This window comes from Myodes glareolus, chromosome 2, assembly GCF_982192425.1.
Source record: "Myodes glareolus chromosome 2, mMyoGla1.1, whole genome shotgun sequence".
In the NCBI taxonomy this organism is placed as follows: domain Eukaryota; kingdom Metazoa; phylum Chordata; class Mammalia; order Rodentia; family Cricetidae; genus Myodes; species Myodes glareolus.
In genome coordinates, this window is record NC_142027.1 from 99621825 (window position 1) to 99648141 (window position 26317).

The 26317-nt window shown below is 39.5% G+C and overlaps 1 protein-coding gene across 2 annotated transcripts in view; it reads left to right on the top strand.

Moving 5' to 3' along the window:
* The first annotated feature begins 11720 nt into the window (after positions 1 to 11720).
* The window catches only part of LOC148123089 (cytochrome P450 3A11-like), a 48984-nt gene continuing 34387 nt past the window's right edge, over positions 11721 to 26317 (top strand). Inside the window, exons 1-3 of one of the 2 annotated variants that reach the window (XM_087903272.1) lie at positions 11721 to 11892; positions 12830 to 12923; positions 15063 to 15115. In XM_087903272.1, the coding sequence (XP_087759398.1) occupies positions 11822 to 11892; positions 12830 to 12923; positions 15063 to 15115 (218 nt within the window). In that variant the 5' untranslated portion in view covers positions 11721 to 11821. The remainder of the gene's footprint in view (positions 11893 to 12829; positions 12924 to 15062; positions 15116 to 26317) is intronic. The other variant, XM_087903271.1, reaches the window with a different exon arrangement.

Sequence of the window (26317 nt, forward strand, 5' to 3'; positions counted from 1 at the left end):
ATCTTTTTATTATTTTTTGATTATTATTGAATGCTACATTTTTCTCTGTTCCCCTCCTTGCCTCTCCCATCCCTTTCAACCCTCCCCCAAGGTCCTCATACACCAAATTTACTCAAGAGATCTTGTCATTTCCTACTTCCTATGTAGATTATATCTATGTACTAATTGTCTGGGATAGTGATTTGTGTGCTGCTTTTATGTGCTTTATGCTTAAAAACCACTTATGAGTAAGTACATGTGATAATTGTCTTTCTGTGTGTCTGGGTTACCTCACTCAAAATGATGATTTCTTGCTCCATCCATTTGTCTGCAAAATTCAAGATGTTTTTGGTTTTTTTTCTAAGGTGTAGTACTCCATTGTGTAATTGTACCACATTTTCCTTATCCATTCTTTGGTCGAGGCATATAGGTTGTTTCCAGGTTCTGGCTATGACAAACAATGCCGCTGTGAACATAGTTGAGTACTTGTCCTTGTGGCACAATTGAGCGTCCTTTGGGTATATACCCCAAAGTGGTATTACTGGGTCTTGAGGAAGGATTAAAGACTTATACCATCATGTCTGATCTGGTGGCTCTCTTGGTGTTGGTCTTGCTCACATGTCATCTTACTGTTTATCCCCACGGATGAATCCAAGCCCAGGGCAAGTGAAGACTCAATTTGTACAAACAGAAGAGGCTCAGGTTCTAGAGAGACCCACAAGATAAGAGTATAGTACTAGAACTTGATATAGACTGGGAAGAACCCCTAGAAAAGTCACTGCGGGCAGCAGGCACCATAACCACTTGTTTCCTTGGGCTTCCTGTACAATTGAATGCAAAGTGAATGTAATTTAGGTGAGGTGACTATAGCCTATAATGCCAGAACATGAGAGGCTGAGAAAGAGGACCACAAGTTTGAGAGCAGCCTTGACTACAGAGTGAGTCTTATGCTATTCTGGGCTATCATTCTGGCTTCCTTTCCATTAATGTGATAAAACAATCTGAACAAAAGCAACTTTGGGGAGAAACAACTTTTATTTCTGCTTATAGGTTACTGATCATCACTGAAGAAAGTCAGGGCAGAAACTCAAGCAGGAACTTCATGAGAAACCATAGAAGAATGTTGCTTGCTGGAGGGCTCAGACTCAAACTTAGTTTTCTCATACAGCACAGGACCATCTGTCTGGGAAATGACGCTTCCCAAAATTGGTTAAACTCTACTGCATTAATTAATAAGACAATTCCCCAAGATGTATCCACAGGCCAGTGTGACCTGGACAATATCTTTACTGAGAGTCCTTCCTCATTTAACTCTAGGCTGTGACAAATTGACACTTAAATATCTGTGGTAGCTTCAATGTAATTGGCCCCATAATCTCAAAGAAAGGGGTAGTATTAGGAGATGTGGCCTTGTTGAAGTAGGTGGGATCTTGTTGGAGGACGTCTGTCACTGTAAAGGTGGGATTTGAAGTCTCACATATGCTCAAGCCACACCCACTGAGAAAGATCATTTCTTGTTCTCTGCAAGTCAAGACATAGAAATCTTAGCTCCGTTTCCAGCACCATGACTGCCTGAACACCACCATGTTGCACCACGATGATGAGGGACTAAATCTGTGAAAATGCAAGGCACCACAATTACATGATTTTCCTTTCCAAGAGTTGCCATGCTCATGATGTCTCTGCACAGCAATAAAAACCACAATTTAGACAACTGCTTAAGACAGCTATGTTATTGCATAATTTTGTTGTATTAAAAAGTGTGGGGGTTGTGATGTGGCTCAGTGGTAAAGACTGACAAACTTAGGGACTTGATCTGTCCCTGGGAATCACATGGTGAGTGTCAAGAAATAACTCCTCAACATTGTCTTCTGACCTCCACATGCACCAAGGCATGACTCACCATTAAACAAGTAAATGTACTTTAAAGAAAATATAACAACTGATTGGAGTTTTCTGCTTTTCTATGGTGGACTATTAATATTTGCTAATTACTAAGAGAGCCCTTATCTCAGTTAATGGTCTAGAGCTTTAACTCATGAACCCAGATTATACTGGGTAAATGACCTTTCTGGATACACTCATTTCCCCTGCCCCTGGCTGCCTTGATATTAGTTGAGTTCAAACAGAGTAGGGAGGTGAAACGAACGTTTGTTTTCATTAGGGGTTTTTAAACTTTGCCTCCTGGAAACTCTGGCATGACACGGTGGACATGCGAAATGAAGCCAAACTTTGACAGCAAAAAGCCAACTGAGAGACTTTCTGTTAAAATGATGGTTTGTTTTTTTATGTTGAAATAGTTTTTGACAAAATACAATACCTATTTATGATAAAAGTCTTGGAGAGAGCAGGAATACAAGGAACACACCTAAACATAATAAAAGTAGTGTATAGCAAGTCAACAGCCAACATCAAACTAAATGGAGAGAAACTTGGTATGGGAGATCTTTCTGTCTATGTGCTTCTTTTTTTATTTTATTTATTTATTTAAATGGGTTTGTTTTGAAAGTTGCTGGTGGGAGAGGTCCAGAGAAAAAAGATGGATATGCTAATGGTGAAAGTGTCAAATAGGGCATTTGAGTCCAGCTGTTTGACATTGTGTGACAACCTTGTCATCTATAAAATCCATGTCTTCAAACCAAAAATTGAGTTACAAGAAATTGTATTATTCCTCAAACCCCAAACTTACAATGCCTCCAATAAGTTTATGATGGGGGGCTGAATTCAGTGTTACTCTTGACTGTGTGTGGCTTGTGGGCTGTGAGTCAACACTCCTGAAAGTGATCATCCTTAAACTGATGTACACATGAGCAACACTAAGTGGACTTAGTGTGATTAAGTCATGAAGTTGAGAGGGGATGGGGTAATGGGAGGACTTGGAGGGAGGAGAAAGTAAGATGGAATTGATCTCAATTCACTACTCATGTATAAAATCCACAAGAAAACAGAAAAAAATGTTTTCTTTATATTTTTAAAGGATACTTTGTTAGGTGGATGAGATATAAGAGTTTAATAGTATACACACATAATTGTTCAATATTAGATTTATATACAGAACTTTTGGGAAGACATAACTTTTTATTATTTAATGAATCATTATTAGTGTTTGAATGTGAGAGAGATACAGTGTGTGAGAGTGTGTGTATCGAGTGAGCATATGTTCTGTGCACTGGGTGTTCCTGCATGCATGAGAGTGTATGCGTGACTATGTGTGTGTGAGAATAGTGTGTGTGTGTGTGTGTGTGTGTGTGTGTGTGTGTGTGTGTGTGTGGTACATGCAGAGGCCAGTTCAGTTCCCATTGGAACTGATGTAAAAGCAAATGTGAACCACATGACATGGGTGCTGAGATCCCAACTCAGGTCATCTGTATCATCGGCAAGAGCTCTATGTGCTGAGCCATCTCTCCAGCTTCCTGAATTCTTTACAAACATATTTACTTCATACTAACTTATTTATGTGTGAGTGCATATGTGTGTGGGCTGTTGAGACCAAAAGACAGCCTGAGGGAATCTACTCCCTCATATCTTCCAATGGGTGTTGAGAATTGAACCCACGTTGTCTGGTTTGGAGACAGGTGACTTTAACCCTTGAGCTATTTTTCCAGACTGTAACATTGTATTTCAATGTTAATATGACAGCTGATATTAGAACTGTTTTCTTTGCTAAGCATACTTGAGCTTGGGTCGAGTCCAGCTTATCTTTGAACCCCTGTTTCTGGGTTTGTTTTGTTATTTGTATGGTTAGGATTTCTGATGAGTGGGGGGTGCCCTGATTCTCACATGAACGACATGCACATTTCCCTTTGGCATCCTCTCTTTTTGTAGGTTTGATTTGAAGCAAGTTCTAATATTGCTGAGCATGGTGTGCTCCTTATGAAGTCTCAGTGTTGATGTGATATTGTGGAATCTTTTGGCTTTTGGCTTTTATTATATATACACATACATATAGAGTCACCTAGGGTAAGCAAGCTCCCTAGCTAAAGGTCTCTAACAAGCGGATTAGATGTGTGTGGGTCTCTCACCTTCATGGATTTTTGTGTACCACATACATACCTGTGACTCTGGAGGCCAATAGGTGACCAAAAACTCCACACAAACGATTGTAAGTCAGCTGTGGGTGTTGGGAATTGAACCAAGGCCCATCTTCAAGAGCAGCCAGTGCTCTTAACCACTGAGCCATGGCTTCAATCCCAACATGGAGACTAGAACAGCCTGCTTGTCTCAGGGACTTGTCATGAGGACCACAGAAAGAATGTGAAGGAACTTACAAGCTATGAGGTGCTGTGTGCATGTCAGTGACAAGAGTCTCTGGGAAAAATTGGAAATTAACAATTTATGTGGACATCCTTGATGGTTTTCTTTGGTCTAAAATCTAAACCAGGGCATCATGGAATTCCTGCCTCCCCTTCCTCCAGCCCTCACTGTGGGCTTGCTGGAAGTCCTTATCTTGTCCCAGATTAGAAGACAGAGCTCCGAGCATTACCCATTTGGAAAGCCTGGAAAGAGCTGCTGTTTCCCCTACTAATCCTATATGGCATTGGGCAAGGCTAAGTCTGTGAAAGATGAAGACCCTGACATCTACAGCACAACCCCACACCTAAGTCTCAAGGACGTTGAGGAAGAGGAGACAGTAATATTATAAGAGTTAGAGGACCAGGAAGCCTACTATGAGATGGTGTCTCCCAAAAATGCTAGGAAGTAACACCCGTGAAATGACAACAATATTGTTACCTTAACAAAACCTGAACACTGACATCACCAATAGACACGCTAATAAGGACAGGGCAATCTCACAAGACCTCACCCCTAAATGATGATCTATAGGCAATTAATAACGGCTGAGAGAGGGAGAATTAATCTTCCCTAGTATGGGTCCCATAATTGATTGTACAGTACCAAGTGGTCATCCCTAAAAACATGCAAACAAGCCACATTAAATGGACTCAGCATGTCATTTTTAGATATTTATGCTTATATGTGTGTAATAATAATAATAATTAAAAAGAAATCATAATATTGAGATGGAGTGGAGAAATGAAAGGAATTAGAGGGAAGAGAGAAAGGGTGATGATGCATTTTTTATTAAAAATTGAAAATAAAAAAGATGGAGACTGTGAGTTTTGCAGCCACATGATCTCTTGGATTCTTATTGCATTAGAGATTAATTATTTAACCTGAGATGAATATTTATCATTTGGAACATAGTTTGTTCACTTGTAATAGAGCAATACTCATGGGTCTGAGGAATGGATGATATAAATTAACGTGAGCAAAGTACATAGAACAGTAAACTTTAGATATCATTGTCTGATGTAAGCTTTGTTGGTATTGGGTGTACATGTGTGCATGCACCTGTGGTTGTGTGATCTTCCACACTCTTTACTCAAGTTGAGAAAATAATGTAATCTTTAGACCACAAAGTCACAATGGGTAGAAGACTTCTCTATAATCCTTTCTTCTTAGTACTCTGTCCTACAATCAGGAGCTCTTGGAGTCTGGTTGAGCTGGAGGACTTGGGAGATCCTGAGTGGTAAATAGGACCAGAGTAATGAGAAAGACCTGGGTGTCAGAAACTTCTCCAGGAACTATGAAGCCTTAGTTAGGCCCATGGCCAGCTATCTGCCCTGCTCATCACAGGACATGGCCAGAGCGCTTGGAATCCATGCCAACAGTCATCACCTGGTCAGTGTGTCGGACAGGTGTATGCTTTATCACATGCACATGATTTTTCTCTACAGGGGAAATAACAAATAAATACATGGTTTTGGGTACTGTTTTAAATTTTTATATTATTTATACTTTCTATGTGTGTCTGATGTGCCATAGCATGCAAGGCGGGGAGGTCAGACCGCATCCTGCAGGAGTTGATTCTCTATTCCCACCATGTGGGCCCAAGAGTCAGCTTCAGGTCATCAGGTTTTGGCAGCAAGCACCTTTACCAGCCAAGCCGTCTCACCCACCCAAAGTGTTACCAATGCAGCCTCAACATTTTGTATTTGGGATTTTTTCCTCTGCTAAAGAGAATTGAATCTAGGGCATCATGCATGCTGCTCATGTGCTCTACTGAGGTACATCCCCAGGGAATTTGCGTTGCTTACATCCACAGAAGGGAATTATATAGAGAACATATAGATATAATACTGCATACTATAATATATAACTGTAAAAATACTGCATATAATACTGTATATTTAAAAATCTATAGTTTCTCTCTACTGATTTTCTTATTGAAGGGCAATGTAGGTTTGTTTTTTTTTTTGTCAACAGGGCTGGGCTCACTGAGATCAGTTGAAGAGGCAGAGGAGGGATCATACAAACAAGGGGGTCAGGAGCATGATGGGAAAAACCACAGAGACCGCTGAGCCGAGCTAGTGGAAGCTCAGGGACTATACACAACTCGGGAACCTGCACAGGACTGAACTAGACCCTCTGAATGTGGGTGACAGTTATGTGACTTGATATGTTAGGGGGGCTGGCAGTGGCACCAGGACCTGTCCCAGGTGCATGAACTGGCTTTCTGGAGCCCATTCCCTTTGGTGGGATACCTTCTTCAGCCTTGATACAAGGGGAAGGGGCTTGATCCTGTCAAATCTTGGTATGCCAGAATTTGTTGGCTCTCCAAGGAAGGCCTTGCCCCCTCTGAAGAGTAGTTAAGAAGTGGGAAGGGGGAGGCTGGAGGGCAGGAGAAGGAGGAACTGGAGTTGGTATGTAAAATAAAATAAATTTCTTCAATAAAAAAATTAACAAACAAAAAAGAGAACATGTATTTGCAATACTGTATATTAAAATATACAACTATAAAAATGCTGTATATAATGTTGTGTATTTAAAAACCTGGAGTCTCTGTCTACTGATTTTCTTTTTGGAGGGCTATGTGGTTTTTTGTTTTTTTTTTTTAAATTCAGTATCTATCACTGTATCGCAGGTTAGCCTCAAACTTGCTACATGGCTGAGAACGGCCTTGAACTTCTGATCTTGCTGTCTCTATCTCTGGAGGGCAGGGATTAGAACCACCACCTGGTGGAGTAGGAGGGCCTTCTGTTACTTTCATTATTACTATGTGTTACTTTCATTGGTCAAATAAAGAAACTGCCTTGGACTTTTGATAGGACAGCAGCTTAGATAGGCGGAGTAGACCAAACAGAGTGCTGGGAGAAAGAAAGCAGAGTCAAGCAGATCATGGCTCTACTCTCCGAGAAGGACGCTGGTTAGACTCAGCCCGGTAAGCCACAGTCAAGTGATCATACAGATTATTAGAAATGGGTTAAACGAATATGTGAGAGTTAGCCAATAAGAGGCTAGAACTAGGGGCCAGGCAGTGTTTAAATGAATACAGTTTCTGTGCAATTATTTTGGGTAAAGCTAGCTGGGAGCCAGGTAGCAGGAAGTGGTCGCAGCTCCTTTTTACAACAGATTGGCTGCCCAACGTGGTTAACTAATGACACGTAAAACCTGAGAGGGCTTTAAAAGGAATTCTAGACTCAAATATAGAAAGAGTTTAACACAGCTTTTTGCTGTTTACTGGTGGGGTGCCATAGAGAGATTTCCTGATTCAGCAATAGCAGCAGAAAAAAGCCATGCCATTTTAAAACGCAGCTTTCTGGGTCCTGCCGCTGGTGCAATCTCTGGCTATGGAGCATTTCTGGGCCCGGATGTTTGTGTGCCCACTCAGGGTCGGGAAAAAACCCCAACATGCCCGTAGCTCAACTCTTCCTGCCTGAGTATGCAGCAGAATCAGGTCTACTAGAAAGTGGTAGTTTTGAAATACCAGTTTCTAGGCTGTGCTGCCAGCGCGACCTCTGGCTCCTGCGGGAGACGGAGCATTTGAATGGGCTTTTGTGAGTAAAATGCTATGGCTTGCTTGATGGCAAACTGGACTCGCTGTGTGCCTGAAAGGGGAGCACTACATGTGGCTCAGAGGCACAAATGACTCAGAGGCACAAGCAGCTCCACCATGCTAGCAGTGCCATGCACAGGGCTCAGAGGCACAAGTGGAGAGCCTCTGTAATGCTAAACTGTGCTGATCTCAGGCAGAAGCCATCGTAATTATCATAATAACAGCTCAGTTAATGTTTAGACTGGGCAGTAAACAAGAGGTACTGTATTACCCCTACATGATGCAAGTTAAGTTATTAAGAAGTGCTTAGCATTTTAAGAAGTACTCCTGGATAGTAAAGAATTACAGATTCACAATAGGACAGATTCAGACATAAAAGACCTCTAAATGGGTCATAGTGTTAAACAGACATACGTAGGCTTGGGAGAGAGAAGAAGAAGAGTATTAAAAAGTCATAAAGTAAAGTTAGTGCTTTAAAAAAGAAGGTAAGGTCTTCAAAGAAACAATACAGATAGTTATAGATTAAAAGAAGTAAAGAAAAATAAGCCACGTAAAGATGGAAAATACACAGAGAGTCTGGATTATGTTTATTGTGTTTTCTTTGAATTTTTTGACGGTGAAGGAGCTAAGTACAGAAAAACATTTCATTGTATGGGCTGCCAAACTAAACCAACATATATGTTCTAAAGGTATAATGACTTCAGAATTTGGGTCTAAGGATATGATGCTTTGGGAAAGAGGTTCTTCTGTTTTCACAAAGGATGAGACCTATGAATTACATTTAGACCAATATGGTATGATAGACCACACCCTCCTGAAAGGTTGCTGTGAACACCCTCAAAAAATTACTTTGCTCAACTGCTGACTGAGAGGAACCTAGCACACAGGATATACCATGAAAGACCTGAATAACAGCATCCCAATACAGCAGGAAGCAGTTTGGAGAAAAATAACTGCACCCATATTTCCAAATATTGTTTAGAAATGTTCTTTTACATTTAAATGGGGATATGATATAGATATGAATAATTTGCATTGGTATGGATTTTAAGGTCAATTTTGTTATATGTATATGTATTTCTGATCTTGATGAAGGTATTGTGATTGTGTAGTTCATTTTAAAAATGTAATGTATAATTAGGAAATATAGGTTGTTAATGGATAATCACCAAAAATAATCAAGCTTGTAGTCATGTTAGTTAGATTTTCTAGATATATATATAGATATATTTCAGTTAGATAGGCATTCTTCATATCTTTCAAAGACTACAGAATATGGCATTTTAAATGTTTTAATAACTTAGAGTTTTCATGACAATGAGACACGTCTGCTCCTGGCAGCACCAACTACTTCAAGAGGAAGATGGGCATCAAAGAGGCTTCTTATGGAGTTTGTTAGCCATTTGGGCAAGAAACTGCTCTTGCCTGGACTGTTGCATAAACTGGACACAAAGAACCCACAGAGAGAGGACTGCTGAACTTGCCTAAATGTAAGATGATCCTTCTGGGTTCCTGATTCATGAAAGAATCTGCGAGATATTCTGCAGGATACAAAAGAAAGTGACTGAACTGTCTTTGATATTTCCTGCTTCATGGAAATGTCTGCTGGATACTATGGGTCTGTAAGCTGAAGATGGATGCCCCAATGGAACAGAATAACTTTGGTTACTGTACAGGCAGCGAGATGTCTCTGTCATTTCAAGAATTTGGAAGTTGCTTATTTCTTGTCTGCTTAGGTAATATTGTATCCTTCTGGAGTCTTTGATGGAGTTGAAGAATAAATAGATATTTATAGTTTTCCTTAGTTATGATAAAAGATAAAGTAAATATAAATATTGTAACTGTACTTCTTGCTTGATAACTGTTTTGCTATATATAATTTTACTATGTTAAAATGAAAGCCTTTCTGTTTTATTTAAACAGAAAAAGGGGGAATGGAGTAGGAGGGCCTCTGTCAATGGGTTACTTTCATTGGTCAAATAAAGAAACTGCCTTGGACTTTTGATAGGACAGCAGCTTAGATAGACAGAGTAGACAAAACAGAGTGCTGGGAGAAGAAAGCAGAATCAGGCAGACGCCATGGCTCTACTCTCCAAGAAGGACGCTGGTTAGACTCATTCCAGTAAGCCACAGTCAAGTGGTCATACAGATTATTAGAAATGGGTTAAACGAATATGTGAGAGTTAGCCAATAAGAGGCTAGAACTAGGAGCCAAGCAGTATTTAAATGAATACAGTTTCTGTGTAATTATACTGGGTAAAACTAGCTTGGAGCTGGGCAGCAGGAAGCGGCTCGCCATTCCTTTTTACAAGAAACTGGCCCTGTTCTGTGGTGCTGATGATCCAGCCTAGGGCTTTGTGAGTACTAGGCGAGAACTCTCTCAACTGAGCTACATCCCCAACACAGAATGCCATTCTGTACTTATTTTTATTTAATAAATTTTGTTGTCTGACACAATGTATATAATGCATTCTGGCCAATTTCTCCACTCTCACTCATTTCCCTCCCACCCTTGTCAATCTTCCTTTTTCCCTGCAAATCTCTTTCCCATATTTGGGATTTCTTCTGTGTCATATAGACTTTAACTAGTGCCATCTGTGTGACCGTGGGTTTAGATATGTCCACTAGAGCCTGTGTTCTCACCACTCCCTACACAAATGCATACAATGCCTCCCCCTCACCCAGAAGCCGTGTCAACAGTTCAGCAGTAAGTGGTAAGGTCTCTCTCTTCTCATAATGACCACTAGCATGGAGCAACAGGTAATGAATTTTGGTGTATTGAAGGACCAGAAGAATTTTGTTTCGTTGTTGGATTTTGTTCCCCAAGACAGGGTCTCATGTGAGACTGGCTGGTCTCAAACTTCTTATGTAGCTTTCAACTTCCTCTTTGAACTTGGGATCCCCCTGCCTCTACTCCCTGAATCTGGGATTACAGAAGTGCACCACCAATTATGTGGTGCTGGGGATGGAGCCAGGGCTTTGTGACTGCTGAGCTGTCACTCTCCCAGCTGATTCTTACCACTACTCCTGGATTTTCTTTTTCACAAACAAGCATCAGTGGTATCAAATAAAAATAAAAACTTCAACCAATACATCAGCTTTAAGCAATTAATCAGAACATGAATACACACATATTCATATATTGCATGATTTAGCCATTCACAGTGTAGTTTTTAAATGTTTTAAATGTGATTCTATGTGGTTATACAAGCTACACAGGCAGTGAGTTTTAGAACATTCTCATCACTCCAAAAAATTCCTCTAACGTTTACTAGCAATTAATCAAAGAGATTTTAACACATAATTGGAACCTGCTCGACCCAGCCACCCCTCCCAACTCAAGTTGACAGTACTGAATGACCATTATATTACATATTGGTGACTGTTGTCCAGAATATTCTCACAATCTAGTAAAGGTGCTGTGCAGGAAGACCCTCAGTGCTGGCTAGAGGGAAGGAGATGCATGTGAAGGAGACATACCTCAAGAGAAGTGGTTTTATCTCTTAGGGGCAGGTGAGAACAGATTCAAAGAGACTCTTTTTTTTCTGAGTTGAGTTCTGAAAAACAATGAAGTATCTTTCAGGGAGGGAGAAAGACTTTCTGTAAAGATCTGCAAACAGATAGCACAATTTTGGCTTTACTTCTTGTGTTTTTGAAATAAGCCAGGCTTGGTGAAAGGGTATTTCATGTCAATGAATTTGCTTAAATATTTGATTTTTAAAAAAGAACCTTTGGTCTTCCTGAAGTGAGAACATTGTGTATTGATTACACACAGAATGTTTACTCACAGAAGGTCAAATAGGCTATGATGAACTTCATATTCTGTCAAGGCTAAGAGGAGACCAAAGTCCTGGTCATACACAGACCTGGACCACATCTTCCCAGGGTATAAACACCCCAGGCTGGGCACCCTTCAGCACCATTGGTGGAAGGGAAGCCCTGCAAAAGGTAACACACAACTGGAGGGAGAGCACAGAGGGGAACATTGCTGACAGACAAGCAACGATGGACCTGACTTCAATTCTCTCACTGGAAACCTGGGTGCTCCTGGTAATCAGCCTGGTGCTCCTATACCGGTGAGTAACCACCAAAGTTCCTCTTCCACCGTGTCCTCGTGTTGGGGTTGTATTCAGACCTGTATCCTGGTATTGAGTGCAAGGTCAAAAGTGACAAGGAAAGCAGGGGCTGGAGAGATGGTTCAGTGGTTAACAGCACTGAATGCTCTGCTAGACGACCCAGGCTACTATCCTACCATCCACATGTGGCTCACATCATCTGTAACTACAGTCTCAGGGGACCTAATGCCTTCCACAGGCACCAGAATAAAATTATAAAATGTGATAACAGAAGTTAAAATAAACTCTTGAAAAAAAAAAACTTTGAAATTACATGCTTTTAATTATTGAGGCTAGAGACAGCACATGAGACGTGTATGTGTCTGTGGGGGGGGGGGGGGTTACAAGAAAACTTTGGGGAGTCTTTTCTCTTCTATTATGGGGATCCTGAGAGTCAAACTAAGATTGTCAGCTTTGGCAGCCAGTGCCTTTACCTGTTCAGTCATCTTGAAGGCCTGAGATGAAATAATTGTGCTCATTTTGCATTTTTATTTTTTGGCAGAAAAATGAGTCAGACTAGAGTCTCCATGTGCTAGTCACGCACTCTCTGCTGTACTGAAGCCCCAGTGACACCAGCTATTAAAGTTCATGTTTATGTTAAACAGATCTACTAGTTAAACACGTACTTTCAACTCCCTCTTGCTGAGGTGAGAGGGTTTTCTGATAAGATTTACTCTTGGTATGAGCTGATAGGTTGTCAGGTTACAGCTAGAGCCAGCAGAACTCAGTAGGAACATATGCAAACCATGGGCTGCCATGCACACTGGACCCCTCACCCTAAGCCCTAGGAACTGGAGGGGCAGTCAGCTTGTTGTTATGTTTTATGTTTTGTTTTTGGTCATGTTTATCTCCTCTCTGCTGTATGTGTGGTCACAAGGTTTTCTGTTTCACTCTCTAGATACGGCACCCGTAACCATGATGTTTTTAAGAAACAGGGAATTCCTGGGCCCAAACCTCTGCCATTTTTAGGAACTCTGCTGAATTACTATGAGGTAAGTGTTGACTTATAATGACCAATAATGGTTCAGTTCTATTAAATGCTGCTTGATAGAAAACACTGAGATTTCCTCATACTGTGTGTTCTCATGATAGTAGAGAATGTCCAGTGATTCTTTAGGACTGTATTGTCAACTTGAAACTATCAAATGGTTTTTTTGTGTGTGTGTGTGTGTGTGTGTGTGTGTGTGTGTGTGTTTATAGTGTGTATCAATGTACTTACATGTGCCCATCTATATGCAGGTTCATATGCATAGATATACGTGTGCATGTAGAGTCCAGAGGTTGGTATTGGGGGTTTGTCACTTTATACTTTAAGGTAGGGTCTCTCACAAACCCAGCTCTCTCTTACTTGACTAGTTTAGCTGGTCAGCTTGCTCCAGGGATCCCTTGTCTTGGCCTCCTGCACGTGGAGATACTGGAGGACTTTAACCCAGATTTGTCATTTATTCAGATATTGGGGATTCAAACTCCGGCTTTTATGGTGAGCTCTTCTCACTGAACCATTTCCACAGCCCTCATTGTCAACTTCCTCCAATATTTATTAATTTTGGGGTGAGTGTGTATGTGCCACAGCATGCATTTGTAGGTCAAGGGACAACTTGTGGGAGTCAGTTTTCTCTTTCCACTATATGAGTCCTAGGAATGAATCTCAGGTTGTCAGGGTTGGTGGCACGTGCCTTCCCATCGGGGTCATCTCAGTGGCCCTGATGTCAATTTATTGAGCCTCAGGTTTGCCTCTGGTAAAATGCACAGATCTCCATCCCATTTAATCTTGTTATTTAGGAGCTCAGACTATGTGAGCAATAAAAGAAATTTATTTCTTACCCAGTGCAGGTGCCAGGAAGGCACTTCTATACTTCTTTGAAGAAAATCTTTTTTATGTTGCTTGGATTGTTTTATTTTTTATTTTATTTTATTTTTCCATTAAAAAATTTACACTTCCTCCCCTCCTCCCATTCCCCTCCCGCTCCCCCATTCACCCACCATCCTCCCCCTCCCTCCTTAAGAGAGGGCAGGGAATCCTGCCCTGTGGGAAGTCCTGTGTGGATACAAAGAAAATTTAATTTGGTACACACAGGTTGAAGTCCTAGAAGCTGGAAACACGTGTCAGAATGGCTAAAGTCAAAAACACCAATGATAGCTTATGCTGGAGAGGATGTGGAGTAATGGGAACGCTCATCCATTGCTGGTGGGAATGCAAACTTGTGCAACCACTTTGGAAATCAGTGTGGCAGTTTCTCAGGAAACTGGGAATCAACCTATCTCAGGACAGAACTTGACCCTTAGGAAGCTCAGCAAGTGCTCTTAACTGCTGAGTCACATCTCCAGCCCTAAAGACATGTTTTCTGTTCTGTTTTGGTTTTGTGGTGCTGAGAATGGGATCCAGGGATTTAGACATGCCAGCAAGTGCTCTAACATGGACGTGGACCTATAGCTTCTTCTCTTCCTTTAAAGGCAGCAGCCTGTGCATGAGTGTGAGCAGCAAGTGTGTAACCTGAGACAGGATGGTGGCTGTCAGTCACCTCACACACTGGACTACACAATGTGCTTTGTATTTTCATTTAAAGATATTAAAGATATTAAATCACTGAGAAAAGGAAGATTCAACAAAATAACTGTGTTAGAAACTTCAATAATAAGCATGTCATGTGCCACATTTAAGTCTATGTGGATCATCTGTGTTAAAAGAGCTTTGACTCCTGGCCTATGGTCAGTCCACAGCAGACATTCCCAAGCTCATGTCCAGAGGGTGAGTGGGAAAGCTTGCACTACCATCAGCTCAGATTTTCTTCCTAGAGGTTCTATGTTTTGATTGCAAATTCTTCAAAACAATTTCATTATTATCATTATTATTATTATTAAGATTATTATTGTGTGTATCTTCTGCTGTGCACATGTGTATGTCTATGAGTTTGCATGCAGAGTCCACAGGAAGGTGTCAGGTGTCCTGCATTGTTGCTCTGCCTTCTCCACTGAGACATCTTGCTGGTGCCACTAAACGTTACTGAAGAACTTTTCTCTGTCAGAAACAGTAAACTTTACTTCATGGGATTTGAGGGTTTGGTTCCCTGGCTACAGAAGGGTTGGCACATACAGGACAATAATGGATTTCATGCTCTTTCTCATTCCAGGGTATATGGAAATTTGATGTTAAGTGCTATAAAAAGTATGGAAAAATGTGGGGGTGAGTATTCTGGAAAGTCCCATGGAGTTGACTCTTTTTAGGAGAATGTATTCTACTTGTGCCAGACAATGCCAGCCCAGAATTGTAGTAATGGCCTCTCTGTTGGAAAGGTAATGCCATGTGTCATTAAGTGCCATGGTTCACAAAACTAATTATCTTGAGAACATTGTATATTGTAGCTTTTTGAAAGGCTTTGATGTTCCAAGGACTCTGGACATCGTGTTTTTGATATTTTGTTTTGTTATGTTTTTGAGGCAGGGTTCTCTGTGTAACAGTCTTGGACTGTCCTGAAAGTCACTCTGTAGACCAAACTGATCTCAAACTCACAGAGATCCACCTGCCTCTGGCTCCTTAGTTCTGGAATTACAGGCATGCGCCATCACCATCTGCTGCTAAGACTTTTGATAGAAGTGTATATCACTGTGTCCTGTCTTGTTGAACTGACTTTGGAGATTCAATGTATTTAAAAACCAAAGTGTTCTTCCTTAGATCCATGTCCTCAATGATTCTGTAAAGTGGCTGAGCCAGCAGCAGGAACTGTTCCCTGTCTCTGATGCTGGAGTTAGATTAGAGCTTTGGAGTAAGTATTGTCATTATGCTGTAAGACAAAAACAAATGGGAGGAGGCTCTGGTTCTTCCTGCCTCTTCATCTCTTCTCATCCATCCTTATCACAAGGATCTGCTGAGTTATCAGAGCCCATAAAGACAGTTTCATTCAATGCCAACAGCAGGCTTTGCTGTCTGTCTAATGACCCCATGTGAATATTATTGCTTGTCAGCATTTGATAGTGTTTTCAAATTTTCACTAGCCTGACATTTTATTTATTTATCCTTTTATTGTTGTTTGTTTATTTATTTGCTTGGGACAGGGTCTCTCTTTTTTTTTATGTGTTATACATCCTCAAAGTTTATTCTTAAATTAAAATGTTATTTTGAAAAGGCAACATGTTGATATGCACATAATATAATGAAATCAGACCTTTTCGGAACACTGTATAAAAAAATTCATCCAAAATCAATCAGAGGTCAAAGGCAAGGCTTAAATTATAAAACTCTCAGACTTTAACAGCACAAAAGTTTCAGAGCATTGAATTTGTCAATGTTTTCTTAGATATGAGCCAAAAGACTACAGCAAAGACTGAAGAGATTGGACATGCTTAAAAAACAGAATTATTTATTTATTTAGTTAGTAAGTTATTAAAAATTTCTACCTTCTCACCGCCTCCCTTTTCCTTCCCCCTGCTCACATTCCCCTCCCTCTATAGTCCTAAGAGCAATCAGGGTTCCCTTCAGGATCTTTTTAAGTACCCTAGCTGGCTAGGAGCTTGATATGTAAACCAGCCTTGCCTTGAACGCAGAGATATGACTGCTTCTGCCTTCCAAATGCTGGAATTAAAGGCGTGTGCTGTCCTGTCTGGCCCTAATATCATTTTTATATGAAATATTATTCTTACATTTTTATTAGTTTTCTGTCTGTGTGTGTACCAGTGAATTTAACTGGACTGACTTACAGAACCATGAGTGAGCAAGAGGGTATTTACAGGAATCTGAACAACTTACTAATGCATCACGACTGACAGACTTCTTGCCCTTCCCCAGCCACTATTTTCTTTTTAATTTTTTACTATACTTGTTCATTTATCACAGAGGATTATGTGCTTCATTTCACACATGTAAAGGTCAGAGGACAACATGCGGCAGTCAGTTCTCTCACTCCACCTTGTAGAACCCAGGGATTGAGCTGGTGTTCGTTGGGCCATTTTGCTTTCCCATCCCAGGAACTAGCTGTGTGTAAATCCTCAGACAGGCTCAGGACCTTGAGCCTCCTGCTGAAATGTTGACAGTCACATCACCCATAGGGCTTATGGAGATAGTCCCAGTTGCAGTGAGTTCCAGAGTACTGAAAACAGGATTTGGCAGCTCTCCTTCCCACTGACTTGGCTCTAATGTTCTTTCTGACCTTCAGATGTTATATAAGGTGCCTCATATAAATTCTGCATGTTCACTCATCTTTTCAGCTCAGTGTTTCAAAACCATGGCCTGGTGCAATCTAGGCAGTCATTCCACCACCAAGTTATATCCCTAACATGTATACTGAAATATTTAATTATTTTTTAAGGTTAATATTTTAGTTTAAATTTTTGAAGAGTTTATTTTTACTTCAAAACATTTAATATTGATACTAATATTTTATTTTAAGGGTTTAATTATTATATTTTTACTATAATAATATAGCAAATATATTATTATAATATAATAAGAAGTAAACTTGCGTCCTCTGGATGTGCAGCCACTGCTCTTAACCACTAAGGCATCTCTCCAGCCCCCAAATTTTATTTTTAAAAATATATTATAATACTTTTAATTACATATATGCTCATGTCTGCATATCTCTTCACATAACTGCTGATAATCATGGAAGTCTCAGGCATAGGATCCCCCTGGAGCTGGAGTTACAGTTTGTTGTGAGCCATCCAGCATAGGGGCTAGGAACCAAACTCAGGTCGTCTGCAAGAATATATGCTCTTAACTGTGGTGCCATCTCTCCTGCCCTTTGCAATATTTTAAATAAGCAAAAATCAAAGAAAATGTTAGAAGCAACTCTCATATATACACATATAGTCTTAAATTTTCCATTTCTCATTTCTAACTGTGATACCTTTAGGAACTGTTGTAAGGTGTTTGTATTGTGCGGGACAGTCAAATGAGGAGTCACTCCAGAGTTTAATTTTTGCTCTCTGGAGCTAAGAGGAACAGTTTCTGTGAACTGAACCTCAAACCTCTGTTTAAAAGCATAATTAAGGTTCTAGACAAAGGTTGTGTTTGGGGTACAACAAGTTCCTCATGCCAAAGTCCCTTTGATCTGTTGTATATGTTCTCAGAAAGAAATCATCAAAAGCCTGCAACTTCAGTTCTTATGGTGTATTGTCTGCAGTACCCAATAACTCAAGACCTCCAAGCATGCCTGGATTTTCTTGTGACTAAAGTCATGCAATGGATGGAAAACCCTTCAGAAAAACAGCTAGAAATCATAGAGAGCAATCTCTGTTCTCTATTATGATTCCTTCAAGGTCTGGGTGCCTTGAACAAGGACCTGTTACCTTCTGCCCTTACCCTACATACAGTGAGAAACAACTTCTTCATTCTAATGCTTACCTAATGTTTACTAGATTCCCACTATATTTCCCCCTTTTGTTCAACCTATTTTAATTACATTGAAGATTATGCAGTCATGCAGTGAAGATAGCCTTTCCTCTATCATTTGTCTCATAGTCTTTTTTATTGATTTTTATTGAGCTCTACATTTTTCTCTGCTCCTCTACCCACCTCTCCCCTCCTCTTCAACCCTCTCCCATGGTCCCAGTTTACTCAGGAGATCTTGTCTTCTTCTACTTCCTATGTAGATAAAATCCATGTATGTCTCTCTTTAGGTCCTCATTGTTGTCTAGGTTCTCTGGGATTGTGATTTGTGGGCTGGTTTTCTTTGCTTTTTATTTAAAAACCACGTAAGAGTGAGTTTATATGATAATTGTCTTTCTGGGTCTGGGTTACTTCACTCAAAATGGTATTTTCTAACTCCATCCATTTGCCTGCAAATTTCAAGATGTCATTATTTTTTTCTGCTGTGTAAATGTACCATTTTTCTCCATTGTGTAAATGTACCACATTTTTCTTATCCATTCTTTGGCTGAGGGGCACTTAGGTTGTTTACAAGTTCTGGCTATGACAAACAAACGACACTGCTATGAACTTAGTTAAGCCATGTTCTTGTGGCATGGTTGAGCATCCTTTAGATATATACACAAAAGTGTCTCACAGTATTATGTTTATGAGCAGGAATACATTTTAAAGTCAGTAGAATTATTATAGCACAAACAAATAAAACAATCATTAGAATAAGATATCTATTAAAATGATGCATAGGATTTAATGAAGCTAAGAATCTGCAATGCTTTCCATGACATCCATTCCAGATACATTATTTAACTCAATTGAAAAAGTTTCCTTTGTTGCTTGTTGTAAATAAAATCATGTAAGAATTAGGGTGATGCAACAAACACATTTTAACCGTCTCCCAATCTTATGTGCTTTCATTAAACCTTAAAGATGTAATACAATAAGATGTAATATTCTCATCACGTTTTAATTTAATTTTCTCCCTCAAAGTCTCTAACTGATCTTCCATTAGAATTACAACTTGCTTCCAGGCAGTGATGGTGCATCCCTTTAATACCTGCACTCAGGAGGCAGAGGAAGGTGGATCTCTGTGAGTTCAAGGCCAACCTGGTCTACAAGAGCTAGTTACAGCAGAGGTTCCAAGGCTACAGAGAAACCCTGTCTCAAAAAACTGAAAAAAAATTACAACTTGTCTCAAATCAGCTATTTCATTGACTACCTTACTATCTATTCTATTTTGCTTAGTTCAAAGTTCTGCAGCATGTTCATGCCAGACTTTAATTAATTCAGCAGTCTGAATTGCCTTATGAAGAGCTAGTCCAGGCATGACAATAGTTACAGTCAATACAATAATTTCCATGACCACAGCAACCATCAATCCAATCGTCCTGTGAGTTCTTCTTAATATTCTTTAAGAGAGTTTTTAGACTGGAATCATCACAGGTGAGCTTGCAATGGTGTCAATAACTCCCTGGCATCCAAACCATTGGCCTTGCTCTAAAAATATAGCCTTTCAGAAGTGACATCTAATAATATCTCCTTTAAAATGTGATTAAAGCTTCCAACAATTGTTTGTCTATGTGCTATCCCTGTATTGTGTTTTAATTACAATGAACACAAGATGTTTTACTTTACTGGAAACATAAGCAGGTGTTTATGTTTAATTTGCATTGATTTGCCCATTATAGCCATGTTTCTAATAAAGGTATAATTACAGAATCAACCTTTTTCAGAACTTAGGCAGATACCCATTAAAATCCTGAGTATGTATCAATAGTATGATGTATATATTTTATCTTTTACTAATGTACTAAGTGAAATATATCCACTTTCCAAATTTCATTTCTTTGAGTATCCATAGCATCACTTCTTACAGGTAATGTAGTTGAACTATACCAAGTAGAATTAGAATAATTTTTATGCATTCTTTAGCTTATCACCAACTAGCTGTTGGCTCTGACTCTTGACCAAAGATTGATTTTATTAAATACAGTCTCGAGGTTCACACTGGATCAATGATCCTTCAACAGAATGATAAACAATGAATTGAGGAAACTGTTTATGAACTACTTCCAGAGGTTTATTTACAAAATATTGACATAAAGTTGGATTATTTAACATTCCTTAGGGAAGTATTTTCCACTTATACCTTTTTTTGTTTCTGCTTTTGTTTTTTATTGGGGAGGGGTTGGGTTTTCAAGAGAGGGTTTCTCTGTAGCTTTGGAGCATTTCCTGGAACTAGCTCTTGCAGACCATGCTGGCCTCAAACTCACTGAGATCTGCCTGTCTCTGCCTCTCAGGTGCTGGGATTAAAGTGTGAGCCACCACCTCCCAACTCCATTTATATCATTTCTACAGGCTTGGAATTATAATAAGTAGAAAGTATAAAAGCATTTTTTTCACTATCTCGTTGCTGCAAGGAAATAACAAAAAAAGCTACCTTTTAAATTAACAACTATTATAACCAAGCCTTCGGCAATAAAGTAATGGAATTCTAGACTGTAAAGAACCCATGGGTTGAATTACTTGTTTTACAGCTTTTTAAATAAGTAATCACCATCATGTTTAAGATTTATTTTATTACAAATAGAGGAGAATGCCAAGGATTTGTATTTTTTTTTCATGTGTTTAGCATCTGACTGATTTGTCCTACTTGATCAAGTGCGTGTAACTTTTTTTTAAATCATGGGTCACTGCTCCACCCATACAGACTTATTAGTGAACAATTTTTTAAGGCAAAGCAGTTGGACTTCCAGCATTGGCCCCTAGTCCAAATTTTGGTAGATAATTTCTTCCTTGTCTTATTTCTGGGCAATCTAAATAGCCTGTGCTTTTATTGACTATTTTTCCAATACCTGTTTTAGGACTGTATCTCATTTCTAACATCGTTTTATGAGTGGGTGCTGAAATTGTAGTAATATTAATTTGAGCTGTATAACCCAGAGAGGATATAATCATTTTCAGGAACATGCGGAATTCATGTATGAATATTCTCTACGTTCTTTTTAAAAGTCATCTAAATAAGCATTAAAAACAATCTCTATCTGATTTTAAGACTTAACTCAAGGCAATACCCATGGAGTATTTTCTTTTAAATCATAAAAAGAGGATCCTTTTTGTGGATCCCAAGAAACACGTCAAATTGACCTGCCAATTATTAACAGGGTGGTAAAATTTACCTGCATTTTATTTAGTGGAAAATAGTTTTTGTAGGCTCTATGTCAGTAAGATACTATTTCCATAAGTTTCACCTTCACAGCCATATTAGTTAATAAACTAAAAATCTACTCAGCTTCAGGAACTACATTTTATAGAATTTAACCAAGAGCTTCTGGAAAGCAATATAAAGAGCAGAATCAAATGCTCACTAGTGATAACTAGACAAGATTATACCCAGTTACATAGTTCAAAATTATGAATTTTTCTTTATGTCATTTACTATGAAAATTGAACATTCATTTAAGAATTAATCAGATGATCAGGAGAAATGAACAGCCTCCATATAATGAATGATAAATACATTTGGAAATTTAAACATCATCGGCTTAGTACTTTAAGATCTCGTTACAATTGTTTTCTGTACTACAGGTTGGGCTTGCTTCAGTTGTTTTCTTCAATAAAGGAATTATAAATAATGAGTTTTCCCCACTATCAAGAAGAAAAACGTTTCCCATGAAGAAACATTATAGAACCACACGTAAAACATTGAAAATTACACTGCAAATGGATAAATCATGCAGTGTATGAATATGCATGTATTCATATTCTGATGATTTTCTTAAGGCTGATGTATTGGTTAAAGTTTTTTTTTTTATTTGAGACCACTGATGCTTGTTTGTTTGTGAAAAAGAAAATCCAGGAGTAGTGGTAAGAATCAGCTGGGAGAGTGACAGCTCAGCAGTCACAAAGCCCTGGCTCCATCCCCAGCACCACGTAATTGGTGGTGCACTTCTCTAATCCCAGATTCAGGGAGTAGAGGCAGGGGGATCCCAAGTTCAAAGAGGAAGTTCAAAGCTACATGAGGAGTTTGAGACAGCCTGGGGCACATGAGATCCTGTCTTGGGGAACAAAAACCAACAACAAAACCAAGTTCTTCTACACCTTCAATATACCAAAATTCAGTACCTGCTTCTCCATGCCTCTGGTCATCATGAGAAAGAGACAGACCTTACCACTTACTGCTGAACTGCTGACACCTAACAGGTTCTGTGTGAGGGAGGAATTGCATGCACTTGTGTGTTAGCACACTGGTGAGTGGTGAACCCACAGGTTCTAATGGACAGAGCTAAACCCATGGTCACACAGATGGCACTAGTTAAAGTCTGCAGGACACGAAGAAATCATGAATATGGGAAAGAGATTTTCAGGGAGGAAAGTAAGACTGACAAGAGTGAGATAGAAATAAAAAAGAATGGGGACAATAATCAGAATGCATTATATATCTGCATATACACATACAGATATATGTATGTGTATGTGTGTGTGTGTGTGCAAAATTGTTAGGCAAGAAAATTTATTAATTAAAAATAAGTGCAGAATGGTACTCTGGGTTGGGGATGTAGCTCAGTTGAGAGAGTTCTTTCCTAGTACTCACAAAGCCCTAGACTGGATCACCAACACCACAGAACAGGGTCTGGTGGTGGTTCTAATCCCTGCACTTAAGAGGTAGCAACAGCAAGATCAGAAGTTGAAGACCATTCTTGGCTACATAGCAAGTTTGAGGCTAACCTGGGCTACAGTGATAGATCCTGTATTTAAAAAAAGCACATAGCCCTCCAATAAGGAAGTCAGTAGACAAAGACTCCAGGTTTTTAAATACACAACATCATATACGGCATTTTTATAGTTGTATATTTTAATATACAGCATCAATCTATATGTTCTTTTTTGTTTATTGATCTTTTTATTTTAAAATTTTATTTTTTTATTTTTACGAACCTACTCTAGTTTCCTCTCTCTTCCCCTTCTCCTGCCCTCCAGCCTCCCCCTTCCCACACCTTATCCTCTGTTCACGGGGACAAGGCTTTCCTTGGGGAGTCAACAAAGTCTGGCATATCAAGATTTGGCAGGACCAAACCACTTTCCCCGTATCAAGACTGAACAAGGCATCCCACCAAAGGGAATGGGCTCTAGAAAGACAGTTTATGCACCTGGAATAGGTCTTGGTGCCACTGCCAGCCTGCCCTTAACATATCAAGTCACATAACTGTCACCCACATTCAGAGGGTCTAGTTCAGTCCTATGCAGGTTCCCCAGTCAGTGTGTAGTCTGTGAGCTCCCACTAGCTCGGCTCAGTTGTCTCTGTGCTTTTACCCATCATGCTCCTGACCCCCTTGTTCATATGATCCCTCCTCTCCCTTTTCAACTGATCTCCATGAGCCCAGTCCTGCACTGAAAAAAAGTACATGGCCCTTCAATAAGGAAATCAGTAGAGAGAGAGAGACTAGATTCTTAAATATACAGTATTCTATGCAGTATGTGCAGTATTTTTACAGTTGTATATTTTAGTATGCAGCATTGTATCTACATGTTCTCTGTATAATTCCATTCTGTGGGTGTAAACAACGCAAATGCCCCGGGGATGTAGCTCAGTAGAGCACATGAGCAGCGTGTATGATGTCCTAGATTCAATCCTCTTTAGCAGGGGAAGAAATCCCAAATCCACCACGTTGAGGCTACATTGGTAATACTTTGGGTGGGTGAGATGGCTTGGCTGGTAAAGGTGCTTGCTGCCAAAACCTGATGACCTGAGGTTGACCCTGGGACCCACATGGTGGGAAGAGAGAATTAACTCCTGCAGGATGTCTTCTGACCACCCTGCCATGCATGCTGTGGCACAGTCAGACACACATAGAAAGTACAAATAATATAAAAAGCTAAAATAGCACCAAAACCATGTCCTCTGTTATTTCCCCTGTAGAGAAAAACCATGTACATGGGTTAAAGCATATACATGTCCGACACACTGACCAGGTGATGACTGTTGATTAGAAATGGGTTAATCAAGATGTGAGAGTTAGCCAGTAACTAACTCTCTAGAGATAATGGGCCAGGCAGTGCTTAAATGAATAAAATTTGTGTGTTGTTATTTCAGGGACTAAGTTAGCCATGCGGGAACCAGGTGAGACGAAAAGCAGGCCTGCCAGCAGTTCCTCTCTACATGGAGGCAATGAAGAAAACACAAAACGAGGGCCGGCTGGATATGGAAAATCTAGGTAAACAAACAGAGACTACAGAATCAAGCATAACCAATAGAATACAAGAGATGGAAGAACAAATCTCAGAGTCTGAAGATACCATAGAGAAAATAAATGCTCTGATCAAAGAAAACAGCAAATCCAACAAATTCTCATCACAAAACATTCAAGAAATCTGGGACACAATGAAAAAACCAAATCTAAGAATAATAGGGATTGAAGAAGGAGAAGAATTGCAGATCAAAGGCCCAGAAAATATATTCAACAAAATTATAGAAGAAAACTTTTCCAACCTAAAGAATGATATTCGTATGAAAATTCAAGAAGCATACAGAACACCGAATAGACTTGATCAAAAAAAAAATCCCCTCCCCATATAATAATCAAAATACAAAGCATTCAGATTAAAGAAAGAATATTAAGAGCTGCAAAGGAAAAAGGTCAAGTAACTTATAAAGGTAAACCTATCAGGCTTACACTGGACTTCTCTATGGAAACCATGAAAGTCAGAAGGTCCTGGATAGAGGTACTGCAGAAACTAAGAGACCATGGATGCAAACCCAGACTACTATACCCAGCCAAACTATCATTCATTATCAATGGAGAAAACAAAATATTCCAGGAAAAGAACAAATTTAAACAATTTGTAGCCACAAACCCAGCCTTACAGAAAGTAATAGAAGGAAAATCACAACCCAAGGAATCAAACATTGCCAACACTGCCTACAAGAACTCAGACATCTAGCGACCCTTCACGAGCTTAACTCAAAGAAGGGACACATACAAACTCTATTAAACAAACAAACAAAAAATAATAATAACCGGAGTCAACAACCACTGGTCATTAATATCACTTAATATTAATGGACTCAATTCACCTATAAAAAGGCACGGACTAAGAGATTGGATACGAAAACAGGATCCAACATTCTGCTGTTTACAAGAAACACACCTCAACCACAAAGACAGACATCTACTCAGAGTAAAGGGTTAGGAAAAGGTTTTTCAAGCAAACAGACCTAAGAAACAAGCAGGTGTGGCCATTCTAATATCTAACAAAATTGACTTCAAACTAAAATCAATCAGAAGAGATGGAGATGGACATTTTATACTCATAACAGGAACAATTCATCAGGAGGAAGTCTCAATCCTGAATATCTATGCCCCTAATATAAAGGCACCCACATATGTAAAAGAAACTCTTCTAGAACTCAAGGCAGTCATCAAACCACACACACTAATAGTAGGAGACTTCAACACTCCTCTCTCACCAATGGACAGGTCAATCAGACAGAAACCTAACAGAGAAATAACAGAATTATTGGAGATATTGAATCAAATGGATTTAACAGACATCTATAGAACAGTCCATCCAAATAGGAAAGAATATACCTTCTTCTCTGCAGCTCATGGAACCTTCTCAAAAATTGACCACATACTGGGTAACAAAGCAAACTTCCACAGATACAAAAAAATATTAGTAACCAATTGTGTCTTGTCAGACCACCATGGATTAAAGTTAGAATTCAACAACAGTGCTACCCCCAGGAAACCAACAAACTCACGGAAGTTGAACAGTCAACTACTGAATCACCCATGGGTAAAGGAAGGAATAAAAAAAGAAATTAAAGTCTTCCTTGAATTTAATGAAAATAAAGACACAACATACTCAAATCTATGGGACACTATGAAAGCAGTGCTAACAGGAAAGTTCATAGCACTAAGTGCCCAATTAAAGAAAATGGAGAAAGCACACATTGGAGACTTAACAGCACACTTGAAAGCGCTAGAAAAAAAGAAGCTGATTCACCCAGGAGGAGTAGAAGAC